This window comes from Typopeltis vanoorti, chromosome 25, assembly GCF_054136105.1.
Source record: "Typopeltis vanoorti isolate ZY-2024b chromosome 25, IOZ_Tvanoo_1.0, whole genome shotgun sequence".
Lineage (NCBI taxonomy): Eukaryota > Metazoa > Arthropoda > Arachnida > Uropygi > Thelyphonidae > Typopeltis > Typopeltis vanoorti.
In genome coordinates this window covers 68,826,098-68,853,907 of record NC_143573.1, presented here as the reverse complement: position 1 = coordinate 68,853,907, position 27,810 = coordinate 68,826,098, and the positions used below count along the sequence as shown (strand labels likewise).

General features: G+C 34.8%; 1 protein-coding gene across 1 annotated transcript in view; it reads left to right on the top strand.

Annotated features, from left to right (window-relative positions):
• LOC150092820 (low-density lipoprotein receptor-related protein 4-like) overlaps positions 1 to 27,810 on the top strand; it is a 1,164,745-nt gene that overhangs the window by 422,234 nt on the left and 714,701 nt on the right. The window contains exon 5 of the mRNA XM_090414290.1: positions 18,894 to 19,010. Within this exon, the coding sequence (XP_090270416.1) occupies positions 18,894 to 19,010 (117 nt within the window). The remainder of the gene's footprint in view (positions 1 to 18,893; positions 19,011 to 27,810) is intronic.

Sequence of the window (27,810 nt, the reverse complement as noted above, 5' to 3'; positions counted from 1 at the left end):
CTAAACATTTTTACTGTTTTGTTTCTGTAAACTGTGAAGAAGAGAGAGAGAGAGAGAGAGAGAGAGAGAGAGATGGGAAAAGTGTAGATGCTATACTTAGTAACGTGCAATACACTAATGAAAGTTGAGGTTTAGCAATGATGGATGTTTTTTCAAGCGAGATTCAACAGCAACAGTCCTTAATATTGTCATTCTTGGTCAGTAGAACTAACATTGGTTGAGTTCTTTAGTTTGAGTTTACTTTCCTAATTAACCGAGCATTCCATTGCAACGATCTTAGACAGTTGCTCAAAACTCGAGGGAAATCATCAATCTTTCTGTACCAAGAAACACAAAGCATTGGGGAAATGAAATGTTCTCCAGCATTTTTTACTGATAGTAAGTAAACTAATAGTATTTGATTAATTACAACTTTGCTGGTGAAGTGCTGAGACAGAATCGAAAGCAAAAATGATTAGTAGAAAAGCGAAAGAAAAAAATAGAGTAAAGTAGAGCAGACTTCTCAAAGATTGCTGGAAAACGATGTTTACCGGAACAGTTCTGGGCTGATTTAACTGATCGAAAGAAAGAAATATAGTTTGGGATGGAAAGAGTTGCCAGGATAACTGATCATAATGATAATTGTTTGGAAATAATGGACATTGACAAATTTGATATTGAAATTGTCAAGAGAAATTGAAATGTAAGTATATCCGACTATCTGTCGAAGATTTCTGCATAAAATATCGAAGTAACGACGTTATCCTTGAGATTTACTTCTCAGAAATTTCAGTTTTTTTCCCTTTTTTGGTACTTAAAGACAAAAATTCAATACGAATATTCACCCAACATTAATACACGATTCAAATAAATAGAAGCATTATAAACCATCTGTATATCCTAAAAATATTGCCTATATTTTAAAAAACTGTGTTGGAACATATGTAGAAATTAGGAAAATAATGGTTAAAACTGACGAACAAATGCGCGATTGGTAATCTTGTTATACATAAGATACATTCTAACCGGTGCGCATGCATTGCGTAAATGTATTACTGATATTACCGCATATTAATTCGGACGTAATTATTATTATTAGACACCTCCAGGGAGTCCAAAGGCTCATCGAGGGAGGGCACCTGCTCTACAGCTTCGTCTCCGCTATTCAATCCACCAACTGACCTCAACCACACCAACGCCATCTACCGCAGAACAACACCACCACCACTAATGTTTCCAAAGACAATTACAAACATCCATGCCCTTGGCGGGATTTGAATCCTCAGCCTTTTGGCTGGAGAGGCGGATACGCTAACCATTATGTTGGGTTATTTTAGTATATGACTTATCTGCTAACCTTTACTTAACCTGAGTAGGAAAATGTGACGGTTTACGTCAGTACATAACTCATAGATTGCATTATATATATATATATATATATATATATATATATATATTTCCGTTTTTGCACAAGAACTGCCTTACCGTCTGTGATAGTTATGCTATTCAAAGATCTCTATGGAGTGATAATCCTTTTTACAAGTCCTAGGAGTACACCAAAAGATATAGCTTGTTTTCAATATCAGATTTAGTTTCTTTTCTTGATGGCTTATATGGCTATATACACTTCTCAAAACAATTTTTCGATATTTTTGTTTCTGTCGGATAATTATATTTTTTGCAAATAATTATAACTACTGTGTACTTTATACATGAATAAATATTTCTTACTTATGGATAGAGCGTAACTGATGAGATATTGTTTAAATAATCGATATTTATTACAAATTTAACAAATTATATATTTTAGCGTGAAATAATTTTAACAAGAATAACAACAAGAATAGCCAAAAACGCTTTTCTTAATTTTTAATAGGGTGTATGATCTCCATTAGCAGCCCAAACAGCGGTTCATCTTGATTGCATGGACCAGATAAGATGATCAAACACTTCTTTTGGGATATTTCCCCACTCTTCTGTGAGAGCAATTTCGAGCTCTTGAAGCGATTGTAGTGGCACTAGTCGAGCAGAAACGCGCCTGCCTAAAGCATCCCAGGCATGTTCGATTGGATTACAATCTGGTGAACAGGCAGGCGAGTCCATTCGTTCAATGCCTTCTTCCTCAAACCGCCAAATTTGCACGGAGTGGGCGAGCATTGTCATTCATAAAAATGAATTCTTGGCCAATTGCTGCAGCAAATGGATGAATTACAGGTTCCAAAATCTCATCTCCATACCTTTGGGCTGTTAAGGAACCGTTTCTGATAAAATAGAGATCAGTATGGCCACCTATACTTATTCCAGCCCCATACCATCAAACTCCCACCTTGATGTTGGGGTCTTTCACGAACAAACTGTGGATTATTTCTTGTTCCACGTTCACGCCATATCAAGATACGTCGGTTATCTGGTTGCAGACTGAACCTGGACTCGTCACTAAAACCTACACAAGCCCAATCCTCATTTGTCCAATTGCGGTGTTCCAGTGCCTAAATTCTTCGGGCTCTTTTGTGACTTGCAGTAAGTGGAATGCAAACCATTGGTTTTCAAGCATATAAATCTGTGCCATGAAGACGATTTCTTACTGTCTGTGTCGATACCAGCCTCCCTGATGCTGCGACAAGTTCGGTTCAAACTTGTGTTGCGTTGCGTTAAATGTTCGATTTCTTCTGGCAAGTAATGACAAATACTGATCGTCTGGAGTTGTTGGTGATGGGCGACCTTGTCCTTGTCTTCGGCGAACATTTCCCGTCTCCAGAAAGCGATTCCAAAGTCGCGAAATTACGCTTTGAGATACACGACAACTTGCTGCGTTTGTTCAGCTTATAATCGACCAATAGCTCTCCAAGCCATGGTTCCGGGATATCATGTTACTCTGCCTTTTTTTACAAAATAATAGGTGACACAAGTTTACAATTGAAGTGATAATTATGCACTATGGAAGTGAGCACAACAGGCCACGCTTTTATACTCCCCACATGTTAATATGGCTAAGACACGTTTCGACAAGTCTTACCATGATTTTATACGCAGTTGCGTGTTCTACACTGTTGTATATTAAGAACATTATAAAATAAATGTGTCACATTTGTAAATTATTTTTATAACTTCATAATTTACAAGAAAACCAAAATATCCCTTAATTGCTTTGAGCAGTATATTTTGCTTTTTCCTAATTTCGCCGCTCTAGATGGCTGTTTGAAAACCAGAATAGAAAAGATGTAACAAATTTTAACAGAGATCCTAAGTAATAACAATTTTTTAAATTCTAATCAACAAGTGCAGAATTCTTAATATAATTTCACAACATTACGCCATTAAAAATGCACTTATTATATTCGAAATTTTATTAAATTCTATTAGAGTTATTACAATATATAGGTTCGATGCGGTTCGCAAAAATTTGTTGATCCATTCTCAAAAATTGGAATGAATCTACAAATTTTTGCAAATATTTCAGATATGAAATTTGAGTCAAGTCCTAAGAATATCTTGCATACGGAAAGACAAAATGACTCATTATTGATCATGGTGTTCTTATTTAAGTTTTTGCTTAATATAATGTACATGGCAGTGCACTTAAGAAAACAACTGAAAGAAGAGGAAAAAACAACTCTGCTTGATGCTTTTTCTTCAGCATTTGTCGCATCTTTTTTTTTGTTTGTTTTGTTCGCAGTAATGAACAAGGCACGTCTAGATTGAATATAATGACACAAACTGTACCCGAAGATAGTTTCAAATGAATTTGTTATTTCTGTTTTCTATGCGTACAAACTGATAGAAAATCAAATTCATTTCTTGAAGTACAGTATCGCAATGTATTTATGTTTGCTTGCCTCCGGCTTTTCTTGCTTTGAGAGGATGTTAAGCTTTTCATTGAAGTTTCTTAAAAAAACTTCCTGCCTAGATCTATCTGGAGGTGAATAATAAGTCTCGTGATCGTTCATGCAATATATTTAATGTTTACGCTGTTTCTACGTTCTATGCATACATCTGTTTTAAATTTTAAATGATTCTAATAAAAAATATTCTTCTATATTATTATTTTTTAACTTTTGCCAATATATTATCGCAGCATTTTGCTGCAGGCATAAGATCACATTAATTAAATCATTCTTCAGTTTTGAATTCAACATTTTAATGCTATATTAAAAAATGAAAACAAAAGTTCAACATCATCTGAACATCACCCGCTTTCTGTTTTTCAAATATTCTGATTTTGTTTATTTTTGGTGTTCACCTTGATAAAGAATGCTGAAATACATCGACTCTTCCTGGGTTCTACCGGTAATTTCATTGACATGATATTTGCATTCTGCTCTGAGGTTATATCCAGAGGGTAATTCGCTAAGAACAACGAATCCGAGCGTTCGGTAGGGCGGATATTTCAGCAGGTTTCTTGCATATTTTAGAGTTCAATCTCATGCACTGTCAGTAGGGACTGTCGAGCTGTAGTCCATCTCCGAACTCAATAAACAGTTTTTTGTTTTCTTCTCCTTTATTCTCCTCTACTGCTATACTTTTCTTTGACAAGTATATCAAGAAAATTACAACCCGCAGATATTTCAGTCCAGTTTCTTGTTTCCGACTTCCATTCCACTCAGTATTACAGTGTAAGTTCAACAACTTTCATTTTGGGATCTCCATAAAAAGTTGTCAGGGATTGTGAGAACCTGGAACTGTTGGGAGATAAGGAGTTTGCTTCACAGAGACACTAAGGCTTCAGATATTTGCAGAATATCTGCACCACTTAGATGGAAAATATATATATATCCAAACACTGCCTGAAATTTCATTTGTATTATTTCACATGCATGGAAAATAACCATTGCGACCCCTCCTATCCTCATACCTGAGCTTTTACTTTTCTCCCTCAAATCTCTCTCTCTCTCTCTCACATACACACACACACACATATGCACACTAACAAACAAACAAAATGATTTCTGAATATCTGTAATACGTGTCTGTGGTGCATAAGGTGTGAAAATGTCACTGAGAGATCATCCATAAGATCTCTTGTTTAGAGAATAGGTAGAATGCACCGAATCCCTATCCATTTAGAAGTCTCATTTGACTAATGCCTTCATGCTGTTTTGTTTATTCCCATTCATTACAATTTGATAATCACTTCGAACAGTATTTATCCATTTAGCAGCGATTTCATACCATAATGTCTTCACTACGCAGGTTTCGCGTAACCCACATATATTTCCCATTCCAATTATGTTTTCTATAAAAATGTATTTTGCATATTCATGTATGATATTTTTAAATCAGTTATAATTAAACCGTGTTTATTTTGTGTGACTGACATGCCAGTCATTTTGTTTTTGTTTTGTTTTTTTGTTTGTTTTGTATGTGTAAGAACTCTTGGTTTCCAGCTATGTACACAGTGATTTTAAGTTATCGTATTATCGGAAACCTGTTCCTATCTGATACAGATTATGGTCTGATAATGAAAACACCATAGCAACACTGTTGTCATAATGCTACTTTTGCTTCCAGACTCGACGATACTTTTTTTTTTTTTTTGAAAGACCTGAGTTCGAATCCCTAGAACTTGAAGAATTTTAATGAGATGCTTTCAACTGAAGTTAAGTTAGTTGGTCTCGTATGGAAGTAGCAGGTTTTTCATTCCGTAAAATTAGGTTATTCATCCACAAAACAGACAACTGGGCCTTAAAAAAATGCGTAATTAACAGTCGTAAGACCTCATAGCCTTAGTCGCTACTTTCCAAACAATTTAACCCAATTTCCCGAAGAGCTCTTTTAGTACGCCTGTCAAAAGTGTTTCTTTAAAACATTCCTATACGTTTCATGATGTTATAAGTTATCTGTTATTACTTTCTTGAAGAGATTCGTATACAGTAACACTGATACAAAAAAGAAAAAAAAATACACGTAGACGTGTTAAAACCGTGGGCACATCGTAAGACTGAGTTACAGATTCAAGGATTTATCTATTAAAAATTCTTTACAGAATAAAAGCAAGAATTATGCCTTATCACAGCAAAGCAAACCAGCTAGCGAACGGAAGCATATGCCCTCATCCTAACTGCCTCCACATTAATTCTAAAATAGAACTACCCAACCCAGCCTACTTATCGCATAACGTGTAATAAGTATGGCTGGTAAACAAATGCGAATGCCATTACTACTAATTTCATATACGAATCCTATTTTCGAATCTCTAAGATATTTACTCATTATGGGCGGCTGAACTTATTAGGGATAATCATCGCATGGCGCTGATCGATACCAAATTATACCTTACTTAGTCCTCTGACTAAATAATAATGCAGTCTTTGTTATTTTAGCGTAGATTTTATCGTAAAGACCGCTACCGTCATTCATTGTTAGGTAAAACGACACTGTCATACCTTCGATATCCTCCTCAAATTTATCATAAAATGGTGTCAACCGCGATCATTCTTATCGTGGTTGACACCTGATCTCCAAGCATATTCCTCGAATATTATCGATTTCACGAATCTGACACTTCGATATTTCTGAGAAACAACATTGAACGAGCCATAACATACAGCATCGTCTTTTTATAAATAACGATAAAAAATCAATTGGTATGAACAGTAACTTTATTTAAAGAATATATAATATCACATCTAAAGGGAAGGAAAATTGATTTTGGATTAGTTACTATAGAAACTTCAAAATCGGATCCTGTATTTTTATTTTTTATTTATTTTTATTTTTTGTCGATATTTGATTTCTCCTTAATCAGTGTTCCTGGACAGTAACTTTTCGTGGAGTATTGGAATTTCTAGAATCCGTTAGGTTAATATCATTTGACAGTTATACAATGTGAGAGGAAAACATCACCTGGTTCATGGGAGATTATATGCTATTTCTTTGGTTACTATCCATAATTGTGGATAGTCACCAAATGCTTCAGCAGTTGTCAGTTCTATATACAGTTGTATATAGAATTAACATCTAAACCAGGGCGACCCCTGGTTTAGATGTTAATTCTAAACCAGGGGCCGCATACGGCACATAAAAGGTTGACCATACTTACATGGCATGTGGCTCATATGTTGAATTATTTAAACAATACATTTTATAATATGAATAATAAATTAAAAATAATTTTATATCTATACTTCGTGATACCGCTCTGCAACTTGGCCGAAGTCAACCGTGTTTTCTGTGTTTTTTAAGATTGATATAATAAGAATTGATAATTAAGTATTTTTTTCACTCACTATTTTCGCTTAATTAAACGCAAGCGGCCCGATTATTAAAAATAAAAGTTGAATGTGGCCTGCGAGTTTGAAAACGTTGCCGACCCCTGATCTAAACAAAAATTACAAGAATTCGAATGTATCTTAAAATAATGAAGATATTGACTATCACTGGAATGAGTTTTATTCGGCTTTCACTCTGATTCCACATGCTGTAATATATGAATATGCAATAATGAGAAAATATATGTTTGTAGGTTATTACTTCAAATTGTTTTTTTTTTTTTTTCCTCTTCAACTTCAAGGATGGAGAATTGATTAATGAGTTCCACAAACCTATAATACATTTGTACCTCCGGGGGTACGGATGGGAAATTGAACAAAGTTTTATTATTATTATTATTTGTTTATTTTTACATAATCCGGTAACTATGCGCTTTTGACCAAACATGGAACTTTTCTATCGTGTAAAAAGTTCCATGGTGGTCTCAGGATTTGATTCATGAATTGCCAGCTTAAAACTCTATTTGAAGCTTCAAGGGTTTCATAAGCGTGTGATTTTTCTCCTTTATTTTTAGATTTGTTAAAGTACGTTTCTCCCTTTTTTCCTCTGAAACAGTAGATTTTTGATAAATCGAAATTTCTACTTATGACTGCTACGAGTTTTATTTCTCGTCTTTCATTCCTTTGTATTGAATAAACTGACAAGTTATTATTCAATGCGATTATTTTTTTGCTAAGCAGTGGAGGGTTTCATGCTTTTATAGCTGTGTAACCATAATATTTTGTCCTTTTTTGATTTTAATTTGACTGTGCTATTTTAATCTTCACAAATAAATATAAACATGATCACGTTTACATGATTTTTGTTAAAATAAATTGTACACAATTGCTGTTTCGTTTTTCTTTTTTTTACAAATATTTATTAATCTGTTTCTGTTCGTTGATTTTTTTTGTGTTGAGTTCTAAGCTATGTTTATTACAGCCTATCTCACATTAATAGAACTGAAAAGAAATGAAATTTCTTAACACACACACACACACACACACACACACACACACACACACACACACACACACACACACACACACATACACACACAACAATAATTATAAAGGTGCGTTTTAGTCCTAAATCTGAACTGGCTCTCAGAGACAGATCAAACATAACCTGCTCCTTGATAATCCAACCATTTGTTCGGAAAGTTTGACTTAATCTAATCATCAGTTTTCTGCCAACGATGCAATAGATTTGTTGTACATGGATGATGACGACATTCTACTCTTGTTTGCTAAGTATCTTGTACTTTGACTTACAGGTCTTCGTACCGTGGGTGGGATTTTTTGTATTTTTTATATTTATTTTTACATTGTTCGGAAACTCTGCTCTATAGACCAAATGTGGAACTTTTTCAAGTGAGTTACAAGTTTTATTACAAACATATTACAGTGTGTTACTTACTGTCTTAAGCAGCAGTATTGTGTGGTAAAATTCGTACCACGCAATACTGCAATTCGCATATCAGATAAGTCTCTTTCTCGCTTTCTAAATTATTAGTCAGTCAAGGAAATAAATGAAATTGCTCTTAAAAAGAATAGGGAGTTTAAGTTCCCTGTTCGTTCTTTTCTTATTGATCATTCCCACAATGAGCAGATAAAAACGGCTAGTTTTGAACAATACACCATTATCGTATCATAACTATGGCTCTTAGCAAAATCACATCAATATTTTATTCAGCATTAGCAATTCTAACTGAAATTATATTGATATTCAATCCTATGCAAAGAAGTAAAGTCTATACGCTATTGCTGTCGAAAGCAAAAGTCGTTAATGGCCTTCTATATCAGCATACCGAATAATCCAACTACAAACCTGGGACTTCCTAGAATTTATTTAAGTTATCTATCAGTTATTGCGATTGAGTACTTTTTCACTTGAAGAATATTTCCATAAGCTTATCTTATAATAACTAGGCACTTGATTCCTAGGAAAATGTAAACATTTTTATCTTTTAACAGCATCTCACTCAAGTACTGTCTTATTTGTCTTATTTCTGAGATTTGTTACTTAGAACACTGAAGTTTGCCTCATAAGAGTAGTCATTCATGTCAGATCTTAATTCGTCATTTTCTGCACTTTCTTTAGAATGTGAAAACTTATATATCTCATCTTCCTTTTATCCTCTTTTACCTTGCAGTGTCGAGGGTTTTATTAATCAACGGACCTCAAACCGTTCACAGGATAAGGTCAGCCCAAGGCTCCGGTGTATCCTATGTCCTGTAGTGTTGAGTTCTCAAGGCCGGTTTGCCTGCTTTGCGGGATGAAAACCCCCAGGATAAACTGGGAAAAAAACCCTACTGTCCACGCCCAAGACCCGCTAACTCGGCTATGGCTGAGGAAGAGCCTTCAGCTCCTCACGTCTCCGACGGGAATCGAACAACCTAGGATACTCCTTCCCCAGGCATACGGTTGCGAAGCGCAGTCACTAAGCTAACCACGGGGACAAAACTTATATATAGTAGTCTCTAATTCTTGTAGAAAGTATTATACATTAGCAACACATGACTATTAAATTATTTAAGGAATTTACAACGTATACTGGAATATTAATTAAAAGAAAATTTAATAAATATTTCCTATATTTCGGCAATGTCATATTGCCATCTTCATGGGAACATACAAATATGGCACGTGCACGCAGGCACTACAAAAAGCAAATAAGGCAGAAGATAAGAAACTACTATTGTTCCTGAAGACCTAATGATGCCCTCTAGCGGACTATATTGGGTTGTCCTGGCCATTGGGCTGATGTTCTCATGATGTAAGTCTCCCAAATTTTGGGCAGTCTCATACACCCAAATCTGTTGAGGTCTGGAACTTAGAGCTGAGGCTGATTCTATGAATAATCTTTCGTACTTGAACTTGCTGCGGTGTATTACTTTGGCTTTCTTCCAACGTATCCTGTGGGGGGTATCTAGAGCAGGGGTCAGCAACCTTTTCAGACTCACGAGCCACATTCAACTTTTATTTTTAATAATTGGACCGCAAGTGTAGCACGAACAACGGATTCATTATTAATACTTTGCATCTTAAATATGTTTCGCTGAGCAGTCAAAGAAACTTGTAATTTATTAATTTGATTTTTTCAAAGTTCATAGTTCAAATCCTTCTATTGGCTTTCATGTTTATTCTCGTAATGACGAGAATAAACATGAAAGCCATAATTCAACATGCCATGTAAGTATGGTCAACCTTTTATGGGCCGCCTAAAATACACGTTTGGGCCGCATGCTTGTCGCCGGTTGCCGACCCCTGATCTAGAGCATGGTCTGCGAGCTCAGAATAGCTATACTGGTGAAACCGGATGTAGTCTTTGTCTTCTGAAATCCTGATATTCGCTGTCCTGCCTGTTTGGCCAAACTAGGACAATTTACAGCTGCAAGGGACCTGGTATACCCGAGGTAGGTCTAGGGGAAGTGGTTGGTCTTTGGTAGAGCGGATAAGGGATGTCAACTTTTTGTATGGTCTGTAACAAGAAGTCAGGTCATATTTTTTAAGGATTTTGGTTATTTTTTTAAGATGTGCCCCGGATGTAGGGAATGGTAATAGATTTAGTGTAATCTTTATTTTGAAGGGGGGAGGGGTTGTGGTTTACTGGTTTTAATATATTTTTTATTATTTTTATGCATAGTAGTCTCTATTCATCGATTAGTATAAGAACTAATCCCTCTACAGTTCTTGATTGCCTTATTTAACTGTTTAGGAATTTCTTATTAGACTGCACTGCTGTTCCGAGTTCCTTTTAATCTTCTGTTTTGAACTTATTCTCACCATCGTAGAGATTACTCCTTTAACGATTTTAAAGAGTTTGGTAGGTGATATATCCTATCTAAATCTGACTAAAGCAGTAATCTTTGCTCATTATTCTTAGCTACCCTTGCTATTTTGATACGTTTTTACAAATTTTGATATTAAACTGATCGATATTATTAATGATAATTAGGCAACAACGGATCCAAGAACCCCGTGGATCCCCCACTAGTTACAGTAATCCAATCGAAGGTATAATTCAAAATCACTTTTTGCCTATTATCCCATAACCACGACTCGAATCGCTTAAATAATTTTCGCTTAATGCCAAATTCCTTCAATTTGTAACAAGTGTTTGGGACTATACTTGAATGGCTTACTAAAATCAAAATTTAGTATCTCATTAATTTCCTGCATCGAAATTTATGGTAACAATATCATAAAAAGTAATAGGGTTTGTTATATAGGACTTGTTCTTGTTCCTGGTCTGTATGTTCTTGTAGAGTGCCCTTAGCATTAGATTACATCATTTTTACTGCTATCACGGATACTAGACTGAGATCTATAGTTCCTCATCTCACTTTTCAGTTCCTTTTTATGGACTACCTTTGCACTTCTGTAGTCAACTAGAACTTCTTCCAAATTTTAATGATGTCTTTGTTATTAAAGCCAATAAAATGACCGCACCTTTTCTTAGTGCATAAAAGTACTGGAGGAGGTCTCACCAGCAGGTATGTTTATATACGAATAAAATTCGAATACAAAGTATATTTTATATATCTACTCTATACTGTAAAATGATAAACTGAAATTTGAAACGGATGTGACGTCGGCTTGAAACGGATGTAGGCTGTAACGTTTTTGTGTAACATTTTTTGTAACGTTTTTATGTAACGTTTTTGTCAAGTTATTTGAAACTCAGAGGCTACCACCCTGAGTGTCGAGTATTCAAAATTCGAGTCATCGGAATTCAAGGAGAACCGGCCTACCAGTCCGGAACACGGGGGGGGGAGCGTCGTAGGCGTCAGGGGACGGAGCCCCCTAGTAAAATATAAATTTATAGATAATGTTTCATATATAGAAAGAAATTGTTTTAGAAAAAGATCTTTTATAATAAAAAAATGTAAAAAGCTCCGTTGGAAAACTGTAGCGCAAAAATGTAAATCCCCATTCTCCATCGAGTCAGTCTGTAAATCATCTGAAATTTTAAACTCAAATAAGTGAAGGTACAGACTTATGTAAATAAGTCAGAAAAAGGGAATGGAAAGAAAAAAAAAGGGGGGGCTTGTAGTTTCATTGTTAAAAACGTGTCCTCAACTCGAACATTGATAACCGAATCACTTGAATTGCTGATATCGATTAATTCCAGTTGGCTGCATAGTCACCAATAGGAAATTGTTGTAGATAATTGGTACATTTCCTAATCACATGCTTGTGATTAGGAAATGTGCACACACACACACACACACACACACACACACACACATATATATATATATATATATATATAACATGGTGGTTCAAAATTCCACGTACAGACTTTGAGGGGAGGTAGAGAACACCAAAATCAACCATATTCACAAAGGAAAGCATGACTGGAAACGCCACCCAAAGTGATAGGTGGCGCTGTTCGTCAGCGCCAGGTGAGCAATTGGTGAGCAATTGGGGCTTCCTCATTCAAGCTTTCGACGTCGTACGAAGAACATGCGTCGTTTTACGAACGCTGAGATGACAGACATGCACCGCGTTTACCATATCAACTACTATTGAACTGTTCAGTTACGCCTAATAAAATTTTTTACACTACTTACTGCCTTTGTTATTTCTGTATCTTTGTGTCCCTGTTAGCACCTTCCGGTGGCGTTTCCGGTCATACTTTTTTATGTGAATATGGTTGATTTTGATGTTCTATACCTCCCCTCAAAGTTACGTGGAATTTTGAACCACCCTGTATATATATTATTTTTTTTGCATCCGGCGGAAGATGAATTATTATCATTTCAGTCATTTTTGCAAATAAATGATTCAATATTAGCCATAAATTGATTTATGGTGATTGAATATCACCATAAATCAATTTATCTTGAATACAAGAACGAAAAAAAAAATTCAGTAAGTAATGAACGTAAATTAAAGGTTACTGCAATGCACGCATATTAAAAAATACACATCAGGATAGCAAATTCTTGTAATGTGTACGTGCAATGCGTACACAATTGAATTTTCGTATCTTTCATTTTCGCCTAAAACTTCCATGATGTCCATAATAAACATGATGATGATGAACAGCCTGTTTTCTACCCACTACACTGCGGGAGGGTTGGGTCTACTTCTTCCATGGTGACCCAGTCCATCTTGGGAAAGTGTATCTATACTTGGATGAATGAATGCATGACGGTGGATGACAATCACAAACATCCATACTTAGGCGGGATTCGAACCCGCAGTCATGATAAATATACGGCAAAATTATCGAAAGAGCGTGTGTGTGTGTGTGTGTGTGTGTGTGGTTTGTCAAAAGTTATAGCGTGTCTACTTCGACCCATTTTTTTCATAATTATGCGCTAGAGACATACTTTTTGTTTTCTGCACTAATTTTGCTACGGTTACTCCAATGGAACCAAAAGTGGGGGGGGGGCTCGTTTCATTTTAATAGAGGTCATAAAAATCAAATTTCAAGAAATTTAATCCATCACTGCTGAATTATTACTGCTTGCTGGAATCGTTGTAGATTCCTCAATAGTAATGAACCGATTGAAACCAAAATTGAACCATGGATAAATTAGTACATTGCAAATAGTAAAATTTGTCTTATGTGAATCTCCCGCTTGAAAGGTATATTTACTGATGTACGACGGCGGACGATCTTAGGGCTGGATAAACCAGATATCCTCTAAACTGTGTTTTCAGCTCTCCAATAAGCAGGGTAGTGGTTTCGCACTGGCGATGAATGAACTTCATTTCCTTCTTAGACATTCATTGAACTTGATTGAAGAGCGGAAACACTATCCACTCGGCCAGCGAAATGGCAAATTAAGGTTGGCGGTTCGGCAGATTAATTTCAAATTAGAGCAGTATTACTGTAATATATATATAACTTCAACATATTTTGCTCCTTAGTACCTCTGAAAATGGTGTGATTGAAACGAAAATTGAGATGATTTGACAAATTTTGTTAAGGGTTCGAAATATCGAACTTCAATACAAGCCTTCCAGCTCGTGTCTAAGAATAACTTGAGTACATTTTGTAAGTGCACATTTTTTAACAAAAATGTGCACTTACAAAAATGAACAAATAAATAAATAAACACTAATTTTCCTGATTTGAATTACAAATACAGGATTCCTGATGGCGTCACTTAAAAAAAAAATGCTTATACCAAAAGATGAGTGGCTTTTAGTGATATTTCATCGCCTGAGGTGACAAAATGTCTAGGTCCGGTACTGTACATATAGTCCATTATGTACTTTAAAAAAAAAAAAAACATCATTATAGATAATGCAAAGCTTCTCTGCCGTGCAAGTCGATAATGCTTGTCACACAGTGAGCTCATCTCAGAAATCGATAGCCTTGTTGGACAAGAAAGGGCTATCATTTTCAAATACTCTATTAAATGGAGCATCTCCAGTTTAACAGATGCTTGGTAGAATGGAGGAGGACATGACAAGCATCTCAGTCTTCAAAATAAAATTAATATTACCATCTTGCATTAGATATAAATTTTTATATTAAATCAGCTTAGATATACCTCAAATTTTACTCAATATTAGAATTGCTCTTAGTTACATGTTTTCAATTAAAATATCTTTTATGTAAAACGCTATTATCTCTTCACAATAGTTTTCGATTTTGGCAGAATGTTTACACATAAATATTTATATATGCAATTCATAATCAGACTGTCATTAAATCGAACATTACCAGCGGACAGTTTTCCGTATATTGTGCCATTTACGTCTGGTCTAAAATGGTGTATCTGTCCAATCTCAATATGCATTATTGCAGGTTGACAATTCCCAGGACCTCCTGCACGAAAATGAGTAGATATACTGTCGGGCTGTTTAGCAAACAGTAAACTGCAGTCTGTATACAATGCACTGACTGCAATTTATGGGTACAACGTAAATGTCACTATAGGCAACGCAAACGATAATATCAGGAAGTTGGCTGACCGTTATTGTTTTAAGAATAGCATATGTGGAACATGCAAATATTTGAAAAATCTTTGTATGTGCAATAAAGAGGTCATATTTATGCATGTTTTAAGTGAAGAATCGTTAAAAGTAGTGTTATAAAATGTCTTTGTTTCCCAGTTTCATCGGAAACAGCTGAATTTTATAGTGTACGTAATAAAAAGTTTATTTTCGAATGCCACGATTATAAAAATAAAAACGAAGGAGGATAAAAATGAACAACTTATCTTTTTATTAAGCACTTACCTCCGATAACAAGAGTGAAAAATCTTGCAAACAGATGCGCAGAGGTTTTCACTCATTTTGATTCCTTTTCGTGAAAGACGAAAGAATAATTTATAAATATAAGGGTCATGAATCTTCTTAAAGAACCATTTATTAACCATTAAGTATCACTGATTTCGCTTAAGAAACGAAACAAGAAAGCTAAGATGAGCAGTCAATTTAAAATTATAATAATAACATGCCATTCAAAGTTACTACGAGAATTGTAATCTTTTTTCACATTGCATGCATATTGCACCAATTTCCAGATGCCTCTATTATATCGTCATAAGATTTCATGCTGAGATCGTCTTTGATTCATTTGCTTTCTTCCTTGTGTCAACTTTTCACAGTAAAAAGAGTGAAAAGACTACTAGCGACAGAGAACTACAGTAGATGATTTAATATTGCAATTTTTTACTTGACTCAGTACGTCTTCCATCTGTAAATACCTTAATTCATCTTACTGGCTGTTGCTTTGTTCCCAATTCCATTTGTAGATTTATTGCGCTTCAAACTAAAGAAATCTATAATAAAGAAATATTTATTATAGTTTAGTCAATTAAATTACTTCAGTTTTCTCCGAATCTTCAGTGTTTTGTTTATTTTTATTTTTTGACAGCGCTGTTCATCTCATATAGGATTATCTCAATTTTATCAGCAATGTTCATTCAGTAATTTAAAGAAAAATGTTCAATTTGACAAGTTACATTGTATTTATGAACACGGGATGAAGGAAGGAAACGAACATTTAAAAACAAAATGCATGATAAAAGCTGACTCATAAGCATTTTCAAAGTATCCGGCTAACTAAAAAATTCTCATTTAGAAAATCGAAAAAAAAAAGTTATAATAGTTGCTTTCGTAAAGATGAGGACTATCATCCGGAATCTAAATGAGGGTGATCAAAGTCAGATATGGATTCTTTTTTAAGCAGCCAAAGTTCTTCAATGAATGCGTCAATTCAGGACGAAGGCCGCAGTTAGGTAGAATGAAACAAAAATTTCCTAAGACAAATTATCGATTTTGCATCTTATTCTAATATTGCTTCGGAATGTGAATGCCCTCTTAATGTTGTACATCGTTAGAGAGCTCCAAGATTGAAGTATTGATGTAGAAAACAATAAGATAAGATCTTGTGAGAACCAGAAAAAGCACATCTGCAATTGTTCCGTGTTACACAAGCAAAAAAAGTATTACTCTTCTTAATGGAAATCTAATAAGTTTGCTTAGAGCGGAATCAAGGAGGTTTCACTGTGAAATCTCCAGGTGCTACGAAGTTAGTACGATACAAAACGTGTAACAAAATAAGTCTATAAACGATACAGCTTTGGTTTGAAAATTAAGTGAGCGAACATTCCTGTGATGCATTCTTAAATTATTTCGGTTTCCATTGTTTTCAAAATGAAGTTTTTGACTATGAGAAAACAATAAATGGAAAATATCGACGAGATGATCTGGAGTTATCGTGCGGGAACATAATGTGTCATTTAGACATTACGACAGAACGCAATCTGTTTTTACATTATCGTAACTGTTCATAAGTTGTATGCTTTCGTCATATTCAATATACATCTGCTGATTTCACTTAACTGTGATTCTTAAATATTTGATAAATTTTGGTTTATATGTTCAAAGAACTTGTGAACAAACTTTGAATAACGTTTTGTATTGATGACAATTACTGACCAGATTAAGGCGAAGTGATTGAAAGAAATAGAATAAAAATCAGTTCACTTAATGAATATGTTTACATCATATTTTGACAACAAATGAACACTGTAAGCAGAATACCACATGGGTATACTTTGGTTAGAAAGACATTCGTTCAAATCCCGTTAAAGATGTCGGTCTTAGATTGTGGAGACAAATTTGTTTCTACTGAAAAACAAACCACCCTCTGAATACAAGAAAATGATGATATCAGGGCTTCGGCTGTTTCGAGGTAATTCTGAACAGTTACTAAACCAAAACTTGTTTCATACTTGTGAATATTTAAATCATTATTTGCTGCTTTTTCTTACTAATAAAGTGGGGGAAAGTTGCCAAGACCATGGATATTGGACCCGCTTACGTTAAAAAGGTTTTAATAACATTCCCGCTTTTCCTCTCTCCCTCGCAAGTGATGTTGTTTTACTGGTATGTTATGCCATAAGTTTATGCTGTGTTTTTCATGTATAATTATTTTATACGTTACCTGTACCGAAATTCCTAAACATTGATAAGAGGTGCGCCTATAAATTAACGAAGCTTATTTTATTTTATTAATCGATTTATATGAATTGCTTTAAGAGTATTGCGTATCAAGACTTGTTTGTGACACTTCCAAATAGTCACATATTAAATGGATCAGTTTTCTGATAGTCATCACAGTCAAACGACGGTGAGCATTCTACTATGCTGTAAATCCAATGGATTCATTTACAACAAAATATTAATTTTACATTTTGTAAAGATAGAATAGTAGTCTGCAAGTGAGATGGTAAAACAAGACTATGTAGATCTTCACTGTTGTAAAGATCGGAAATATCAACGAAGGATCATTCATAGAAATGTGATCCAACAATACACTCTCGATGAAAATGTTGAGAGAGTAGGTTTCTTACAGATAGGTGCTTGGTTATACGACTGATGGAAAGCCAAATTTCATAGAGAAGGGTAGGCTCATTCTGATTATAAAAAAATAATAAAAAAAAACACCTCCAAAATTCATATCACTAACCTGTTTTTTTTTTTTTATTATTTCAAGCGCCGGCCCGCCCAAGTAATACCAGTTTCTAAATGTAAACACGTTTCTTGAAAGGACAAATACTTGATATCATAGAGTATTCATAAAAAAGGAATGAAAGCTTTAAACGTAAACGAAAAGACGACGAAATAAGAATTCGTTGAATATTTGAATACTGGCAACATCATTTGGCTTAATTGTGTACAGCTTTCCAAAGGAACTACTCTGAAAGGAACAAAATTAGAATATATTAATACACATGTACTCGTATTTGTCTGTCTCTTTCATCTACAGCCACGTTTTGCATACTTGCGTTCTTTCATTTATTCGTTAAATATAATACTAGCAATTTTTCTGTTGATACGAGTAACTTCTTCTATTCTGTTGCACCCATTAAAATTCATTTAGCATAAAAGAAAAAAAGTTATTTTAATAAAATCACATAAGCGATAATATAAATAAATATGAGCGAGAGGTAGCATAAAAGATAATGGTTTATTAGGGCCTGCTGAAAATGTCATTGATTGTGAATGTTTATTCGACAACTACTTGGCATATTTTTGTTTATTATAGTTATTCTTACTTATTTATCTATTGATGCAAAATTATAGCATTAGTTGAATGAAAATATTATGTTAAACCATTTATAGAAAAAATCTAATGAAATTTATGCAGAAATTTATTGTTTTAATATTTATCTTTTTTTTTTTAGATCTGCCAACTTGTTCAAAGGAACATTTCACTTGTTCCAGTGGGCGTTGTATCTTGAAATCCTGGTGGTGTGATGGCGATAATGATTGTGGAGACAATTCGGATGAGTTTGACTGTTGTAGGTATCATTTTGAAAGAATTTAATTCAAATCCTGCATATGCAAATAATATTTGCATTGATATTCAATAGCGCTCTAGTAAGAAAAATAGGAGTAAGCATAAAATTTCAAATCAGATTACTGTTATTTCGCTAATAATGATACTAAATAAAAACATTGTGTTTATTGTTATAAGTCCTAATTGCAGTAAAGTGATACGGAACAAAAAAAAAAAAAAGGCGAACCTCATACTCCAAACTAATCCACGTTGTCGGAATCCAACGTAAGAGTTAAACCCTTTACGGATAAAAAATAAAATCATGTTTGTGATGAGCTCTATATTTAATTAGTTTATTTCCAGATCACTTCAGTATGGTTCGACAAACATTAAATGCAATGTACAGACTCAATTTCGCAATTTATATTGGTTTCACGTTTCTGGGTTTAATCTTCATCAGGAAACAAAACACCGAAATTTCATTGAGATATATAGCACATTCCTCCTATTGCAGTATATTAAATTGCACCTGTACACTGCATGTAATGAGGTCTCTACTGATGTTCGACAATTTACTGGCTAACACGATATCCGTGTACTGCTCTTTAATAGGGATTTTGTTATAGTCTATGCTGCTTAATTAAGGTAGTTTGTCTTAATGGCTTCTTTATTTTCGATGATATACATTGCTGCTTCCCCGCTCATCCTTTTTTGCGGAAGCTCAGTGAGCGAAAGTTTCTGGATAATAACAATAACGATGATAATATGAGTAATGCCACAAGTAATTGCCCGAGTAATGTAAGTCCCGTTAGATAGCTTCCTATCAAACTAATGAAGAAAATAGTTAATTTAACAAGGAACTTTTAAAAATGAAAGACAAAAATATCTATTTGTTTTATATACCAAGTAGATTAGCAATGTTTTCGGTTTTGAAATTCAGTTTCTAAAGGGTTGGAGAGATTTAAAGTGAACAAACCTCGGCTCCTTAAAAAATAAGAAATTTGTCTGTTATGCGCACTTTTCAATTAATATTGCGTTGGCCACACAGCTGTTTCGAACAGTTGGTTCTCATCACTGGAGCCTTATTAAGTTATTAATAATTAATATATGTCTAATATAAAAATGTGAAGTGTGGCTGTTTTTTTAGGAAATGTTTTGGCTAGTGAATAGCTAACAGATCGTTACTTGAAAAACAAAACAAAACAAAAAACGATTCAAAGCTACTACATTTTAGCTGAAGTTTGATTTTGAACAGTATTTTTACCAAATTCATTTTATCGACGATCACTTCCTGTTCTCTCTTTCAACCGCTACATGATTTAATCTAAATGAGAAATCCTTTGATATATATATATATATATATATATAGATCAAAATTAAAGTATCCCTGTGTTTAAGGCTTTGTGGAGAGCTATCTCCAGTGATCCAAATGCTACGAAACTTTGCAAGAATACATTGTGTCATGCCGAAGCGGAAGCTAAGAAGGGGCCAAAAAAAAAAAAAAAAAAGTTCCAAAATTCACCACCTAGGGTGTTGTAAACACTAAATGCGCGTAATTTTCATATCACGCAACTCCAAAGGTTCCAGGATTGTTTAAAAAGATGGATAAGAGATTTCCCTTCATTCTGGTTGTTAATACCGTCCACAGTGACGTCCACCTTGTCTCAACGTGCTTTGCTTGTGAATCTGTACTACCTAAACAATTGCATTGCTGTTGCTGCACTCCGCGAATTTCGTAGCCTGAACAAATGTCGATGAGGTTCACTATCTCCATGTACTCTGCGACGAACGATTAGTCGTTTTGAAGAAACGAGATCGTTGGGAGTTAGACTTGGCAGAGGTCGCCGACCAATGAGTTCACAACAAGTGAATGAGGTTGCTACTGCCATTGTGGAGCAGGCCATGAATAATGATGTTGGTTCTTGCAGCGCACGTGCTACTGTATATCAAGCCACGTGGATGTGCCTGACACAAAAAATTCTACGGAAGATTATGCATTTCTACCCATTCAAGAAAAACCTGACCGAATGAAAATGTAGAATTGAAAGTTGACTGACATTCGCTTTAACATTCCTTGCTCGAGTAGAGTTGGATGCTTCGTGCCCTTGGAGGATTTTGTGGGAAGATGAGGCTCACCTTCACCTGACGGAGCTATGAATGCCTATAATTGCGGGGTATGGGTTACGCAAAACCCGCATTCAATTCAACAAATTCCTTTGCATTCGCGCAAAGTTACTTGTCTGGTGGAGGTTTATAACCTTGCTTATCGTTGAACCATTCTTCTTTGAGGACATTCGCCAGTCAGGTCTTCTGACCTGCTCAGTTACTGCCAATAGGTATCGCGTTATGATGAACAAATTTGTTGTGCCACAGCTACAGCAGCCCCTGTGAATTGATTCAGTCATTTTCATGCAGGATAGGACTCCTTCACACACTGGTCGATCCGTAGAGGTTCTTCAAGAATATTCCACGGAAGCCAGAGTAATCAGTTGTGCTTTTCCCGGTGCATGGCCGCTTCGTTCACCTGATCTGATCCCCTGTGGCTCTAGGGATTACTCAAAGACAGGGTTTATTGGGATCATCCTAATAACTTGCCAGCGCTGAAAGACAGCATAACGCAATAAACGCGCAAAATCGGTCCCGACCAGCTCTGTTCTGTTGTTGAATGGCATACCGAGAAGGGCAGCACATTGAACAGCACAGCCCATGAATGTATAATGGAAGTGAATAAAAATATGTTATTTATAATCGTGTAGCTTTTCTCCTTCTTACACATAAAAATTACTATATTTCCATTCGGTACATCATGAGCTCCCCTGGTGGTGAAATTTGGAGCTACTTTTCCTCCTCTCATATATCACTTCAGCATGATGCATAATATGTATTTCTGCAAAGTTTTGCAGTATTTAGATCACTGGGTGGCGCTCCACAAGGCCTTAAACGATTATACTTTAATTTTGATCTCTCTCTCTCTCTCTCTCTCTGTGCACACACACACACACACACACACACACACACACACACACACACACACACACACACACACACACACACACACACACACACACACAGAGAGAGAGAGAGAGAGAGAGAGTTATTTAAAAAAGAAATGGTGACATGGTTAAAGCTTCAGTTTATCATTCAAAATGAACACTTGATCACTCTCACCGCGACAGACAAAATATGCAGCTCCGGTCATTATTTTATTATTTTTTTTAAAAACATTTTTAAACTCATTTTTCTTTCGAGAATAAATCTCAACACTTTTGGTGTATGTTAGACAACCTTCTTCAAATATAAATGGCATTAATCAATCAAACGAAGATCGGAGTTCAATCATTCGTTGGAGAAAGAATGACATATCTGAATCTACATTCGAGATTACGTATTAAACTATATAAGATAAAATCATTAATGGCTCAAAAAAAAACTTTATCGTGCGTTTTTTTCAGTATTTATTTTTTTAAGCGAGATAAATACATAAATAAACGAACGTTTAGAGTACTCAGCTTAGAGGCAATATAACACTGAAGCATCGTGACTTAACTTGGTTTAGGCTAATATTCAACAAGTTATCCTTAAAAAAAAATAATAATACGGTATGCGTCTCCCACTCAGTATAGTGCCTTAAAAATGCAGTTGTGAGTGCGACACACTGTAGGTAGAGTCGGAAACGTTGCTTTACCTTCTATGATTCCTAAATTCAAAAATTAAACGTGCTCCGTTACTGAAACTAATAGTTTGTTGACTTTCCCTCAATAGTTATAGAATTTACTAATCGTTAACTATATGATTATCTTCCTGGGTGAGCGAATGAATACCATATCCAGATTACGATTCCGAATCCCACTAGTGGTAGATGATTTTCATTGCCTGCTATGTATCCACTCTACTGCTTATTGGATGTTTGATGTCTCACCAAAAAATGCCATATATTCATTTTTATGCCACTTGTTGGAGTTGTCTAGAGGCAGGTTTCGGAATTACTAAATTCTTAGTCTGGTTATAACTACTGATGGGCTATAGGTTCCCTACCTTTTGTTAATAGGATTCACATTTAAAAAAAAGAAAAACACGTTTAAACAATTTTTTTCAAATTTCTCTTCCTGCAAAGTAAAAAAATAGTTGAAGTCCAATTTTTCTGAAATTGGTGAGCTAGAAATAATATCAGCTTTCATATAACAGCTAATATTATTCCGACATTTCCAGAAAATGATTAAAAAATAATTGTCCCAGCATTTCTGAGTGCTAGATGATGTTTTAAACACAACTAGACAGCTGCTTATATATGATGACAATTAATATCAAGGCTGTGCAAATGGTTAAAAAATTCAGCAACTTTTTTATGGACGTATTCCCAATTAACATCATTCTTTCTATAAATATCGCGCATTAACATCAACTTTCTCTACCCTGGAGTTATGTTGATTCATATTACAAAAAAGTCGTCAGCTTTGTAATGCTGGAGATCACTTAAATTATCTGCTTTTAAAATGTTTTTTTTTTCACCCTCTAGGCTCAGACCTCCCGCTTCGCTTACTTGTTATGCAGAAAAGGGATTTTACCGAATATCATATACATTAGAATTTTCCCTTGTAAGCATGTCGAAACAACTGTGTGAGACATATCGTCTCTCCTGGTAAAAAGAAACAATATGTGTATCTGTTTTGTGTGACACTTCTAATAACTCACCAAGAATAGTCTTAGCTGTTTTTATACGAGGTAGAATCATGTCCAGCAGCATAAAGTAATGACAACCGATCTCCCTCCGATCCTTTATCAGTAAGCGCACATTAATATCACAAAAAAGTCATTTTGGTTTCTTTACGTTGGCAGAGATTCAAGTACAAACGTAAAACTATAAAGATGTTAAACATTTCAGACAGTAATTTATTACGTGAAATGTATTTATTCTTTTTGATGTTATCCTTTTTTTAGTTAGCTGGCTATCAACTATCTGTCATCCGCAGCTGTGTCCCTGCCTTGTTAAACATCAACCTAAGAACAATAAAATGTCCTTTAAACATATTTCATTTGTTCGAAAGACATTTTATAGTTGTACGAGCAATATCTTTCGACATTTGTAAAATAGAAAATGTCGATGTGAGGGAGAAAATGGGTTTGAAAAAACGAATATCGATTAGAGAACAGCTACTGAATTAAGAAACCAAAAGAGATAAAAAAAAAGAATATTTCTAAAAGAAACGCCATTAAATTTTACTAGAAAAAAGTGCCATGATTAATCCCAAGCGAAAATGTTTTAGGTGCTTTCTTTAAGTAGGATTCGTTATTTAGAAGAAAAAAAAAAGCCAAATCAAATTTAAGCCTTTGGGCTGTATACTTCGTTATTTAAAAATATATTTTTACCGTTTGTACTAAACAATGCATGGAATTGAAGGAAGCTGAGTATTCTACTACTTTAAGGTCCATCGTAATGCTTTTTATAAGAGTAATACGCACAGTGGCTGTCTTCCTGTTGAAGCTACACGAGTAGTTCGAGACGTACTCACTCAGTCCCGATTTCTTCTGTCTTTTGTGTACAAAGTACTATACCTTCTAATTTCAAATATATTGCGAATCTACTGAAGCTTTTTTCATATAAACACTAGAGCTTATACACGTACAGCATTTATTTCGAACGTATGGAAACCTTTTAGAGAATCGAATTAACGTTATACTTGTATATGAGCTGTTCTCCTTTGATACTGTATTCCTCGCGGAAAGCTGAAAGTGCTTACTAACTGTTGGACAGTTATTTTTTGTATTAGTGATATGTATAATCTCTTAAGCTGCTCAACATTTAGGCTCCGCATACTCCGGACCAAATTAATAAAATTGGTTATATAAACCAGAAATCAGTCTCGTCATTTGTTTTTGGAATGTGGAACTTGCATAAGTAATTTAAAGAACATCCATCTCCTGAAGCATGCATTTCAACAGAACAGAAGAGTATAAAAACTGTCATGCAACAGCAATAGAATACAGTAAAATTGTATAACTCTTTTTATTATCTTATGCCCTACGAAGTCAGCAGCTGTGAATATCTGGATGTTCTTTATTTTGGTGTCTTATATTCTAAGCTGTGATTCCTGTTTTCGCTTGACTCACAAAAATGGGAAGGAACTCTAGTAAAGTCAAGTTATATTACTGTAACGTAGTGTAAAAGCAGATAAGAATGAATAGTCATTCTACACTACCCCTCACCCCCACCCCTCGCAATTAAGGTGAGTGATGATGACTGACAAGGAATGCCGTTGCTTAAGATTTTAGCCAATGGCGTAGCTCTTTCAATTTGAAAGAATGATGCATGCAGAGTGCTAAGGATATATAAATATAGCGGAGGCGCTTATGGAAATGAGTAAGTGCTAGAAAGAAGTGCTTAAGTAAATTCTCTTTGACGCTAATTGCAGGGAGAACAACAACTCCGCATTCTTAACTGCAACACGGGCATGCGAATACAGTGATGCTAAGTCAAGGGAGGATGCCAACCCTGAATTTCACTTATAGTGCAAACTTAAAAGTTATGTAAAAGATTGTTGAGAGAGGGGATAGAAGGGGTGTTATCTCACATACTATAACATCTGAAACAACTAATAATTTTTATTTGCATGCTATATCATCGAAAAGGCCCTCAGATCCAGTTAACTTAATCATGAATGAAGGAGGCCTGACATCTCGCCACAAGTAGGATTTGAACCTCGGCATCTTTGCCAACTAAATTGTGGTGAAAAGGCATTCAACTGCTGGTGGTCTAATAACGGTTGAAATAAAATAAAATTAGAGAACTGATTTAATATGATGGAGAAACGTCCATTTGGCTACTGTTGTCACGGAATTTTCTGAGCAATCTTTCTGCTGGATGCCCACAAAATAATTACATGAAGTTCCCCAATATATATATATATATATATAGCTGCAAAACTCAGATAATAGATTTGCTTTTAAATTTTTATTTCTGTACTTTGCACAAAAATAACAAAGCAATTGTTTCAGCTGCAAATATTTCTTTATTTTATCGTGATATGTATTTTTTTACACTTACGTGATTGCTTCTGCAACATGTTTGGAGTGGGAATACGATCTCTTCTTTATCTATATTACATATTTCACTTCTTTTCCACCTTAAATAATAACGTTTTGAAATCCGCCCTAGGGATATACGAAAATGTCGAAATCAAAAGCACGTATGGTGAGTGTATTTTAAAAACTAAATATATATGACGGACTTGTATCACCTGCTATTTCCCCTAAAGCAAAACAAAACCACCTATTTTAATTTCTTTAAATCTTTAGAGAACAGGTTAGTTTTCACTTGCATTTGCTGAAAAAAGTGATCTCGTAAACCAGCCAAGAAGTATGCATAGTGTTGTGGTAAATATTATGAGAGATAGATTATAGCTAAATAATCAAATTTATGATGAGAATTCTTAGTTGTATCACTAACTATTTATTATATAAACATGAAGTCACAACCTATCATGCACAAGTATTATGCGCGGGTGAGTATTCAAGGAGAACAAACTAACCTGTTGGGGAATTTCTTGAGCAGTGTTCAAAAAAAAAAAAAAAAAAGGTAGCGATGAAAAAGGATGAGTGAGAAGTTGAATTGGTGATGTTCACTAGTTACTATTTGAGTTTTTACCTGCTTTGAGGAAAGTGAAGGAACGATAGCGTCCAGTTCGATGAAACAACGCGTGTTACACAGTATCTGTGGAAAAGGCCTAATCCATCTTCATATGAAAATCATCTTAGTTTATAAAGGGTCTTCGCATCCTGGTCAAGATTCGAACAGTTATTTGCATTAAATGGTGTTCTCAATACCTATTGAAGCAACGTGTTGTAGATAATCCAGAAGTATCTTGGTAAGTACGACTTTGTGCTAGATCTGATGACACGCTCAGGAAATGTCAAAAGCCACAACACGAATCTCGGCAAAGATTTTTAATGGTTTTCAAGCTAAATAAGGTTGCTAGAAGATTGTTGTTGAGTTATAGTGACAGAATGCGCATTGGTGTACAATTAATGGTCTTCTGCAGAAAATGAAATTGGTTGTTGATCATTGGAGAAACATCTCCATTTCCCGACGTAATTGCAGATCAGTACATCTGGATCCCCATATAAAGACAAAAACTTTCTTGGAAACAACAGCTTTTTCTAGTACAGTGCATTTTTGTGGAGATTAATCTCAAGGACGTTGAGAATGTTAACACGGACTGAATTTCTTTTCTCTTTTTCTTTGGAAACGTTTCTTTACAAATACCGATGATGCAAACCAATTATACGTTATAAATTTAATCCACCATGCTTAAAACCTTAATGTAAACTGTCTAACCTAACAGTTTCCGATAACACGACCAATAATATGAATCACAGATTGCTCATGCCTTGTAATTATAGCTTACAAATGTTAGAAACGGCCTTACTTATTTCTAGCATGATCGCGAACGTTTATCGCCTAGATCAGTGATGGCGAACTTTTTTACCCAGGTGTGTCAAACATCTTTTTTTTTTTTTTTTTAATATTGACGTTGTTGATGTGCCACTTGCATACATGCATTATAAATTTAACTACATAATCATAGATGGTGACTTATACATATCATATTAGGCTATTTGTTTAATAGGACATTGATATAAAATCAATGAATTCATATTATACAATTAATTTAATAAACTGAAATTACAAACTTACATTACATTTAATGACTTTTCTGTTGCTGAGTACTGGTAGAAAGTTGCTTTATAGAAGAGCTATAGTGTGTACATTTTAATGCTACACAGTCAGCGCTCAAATCATTGCTCAATCTATTTCTCCGTTTCGA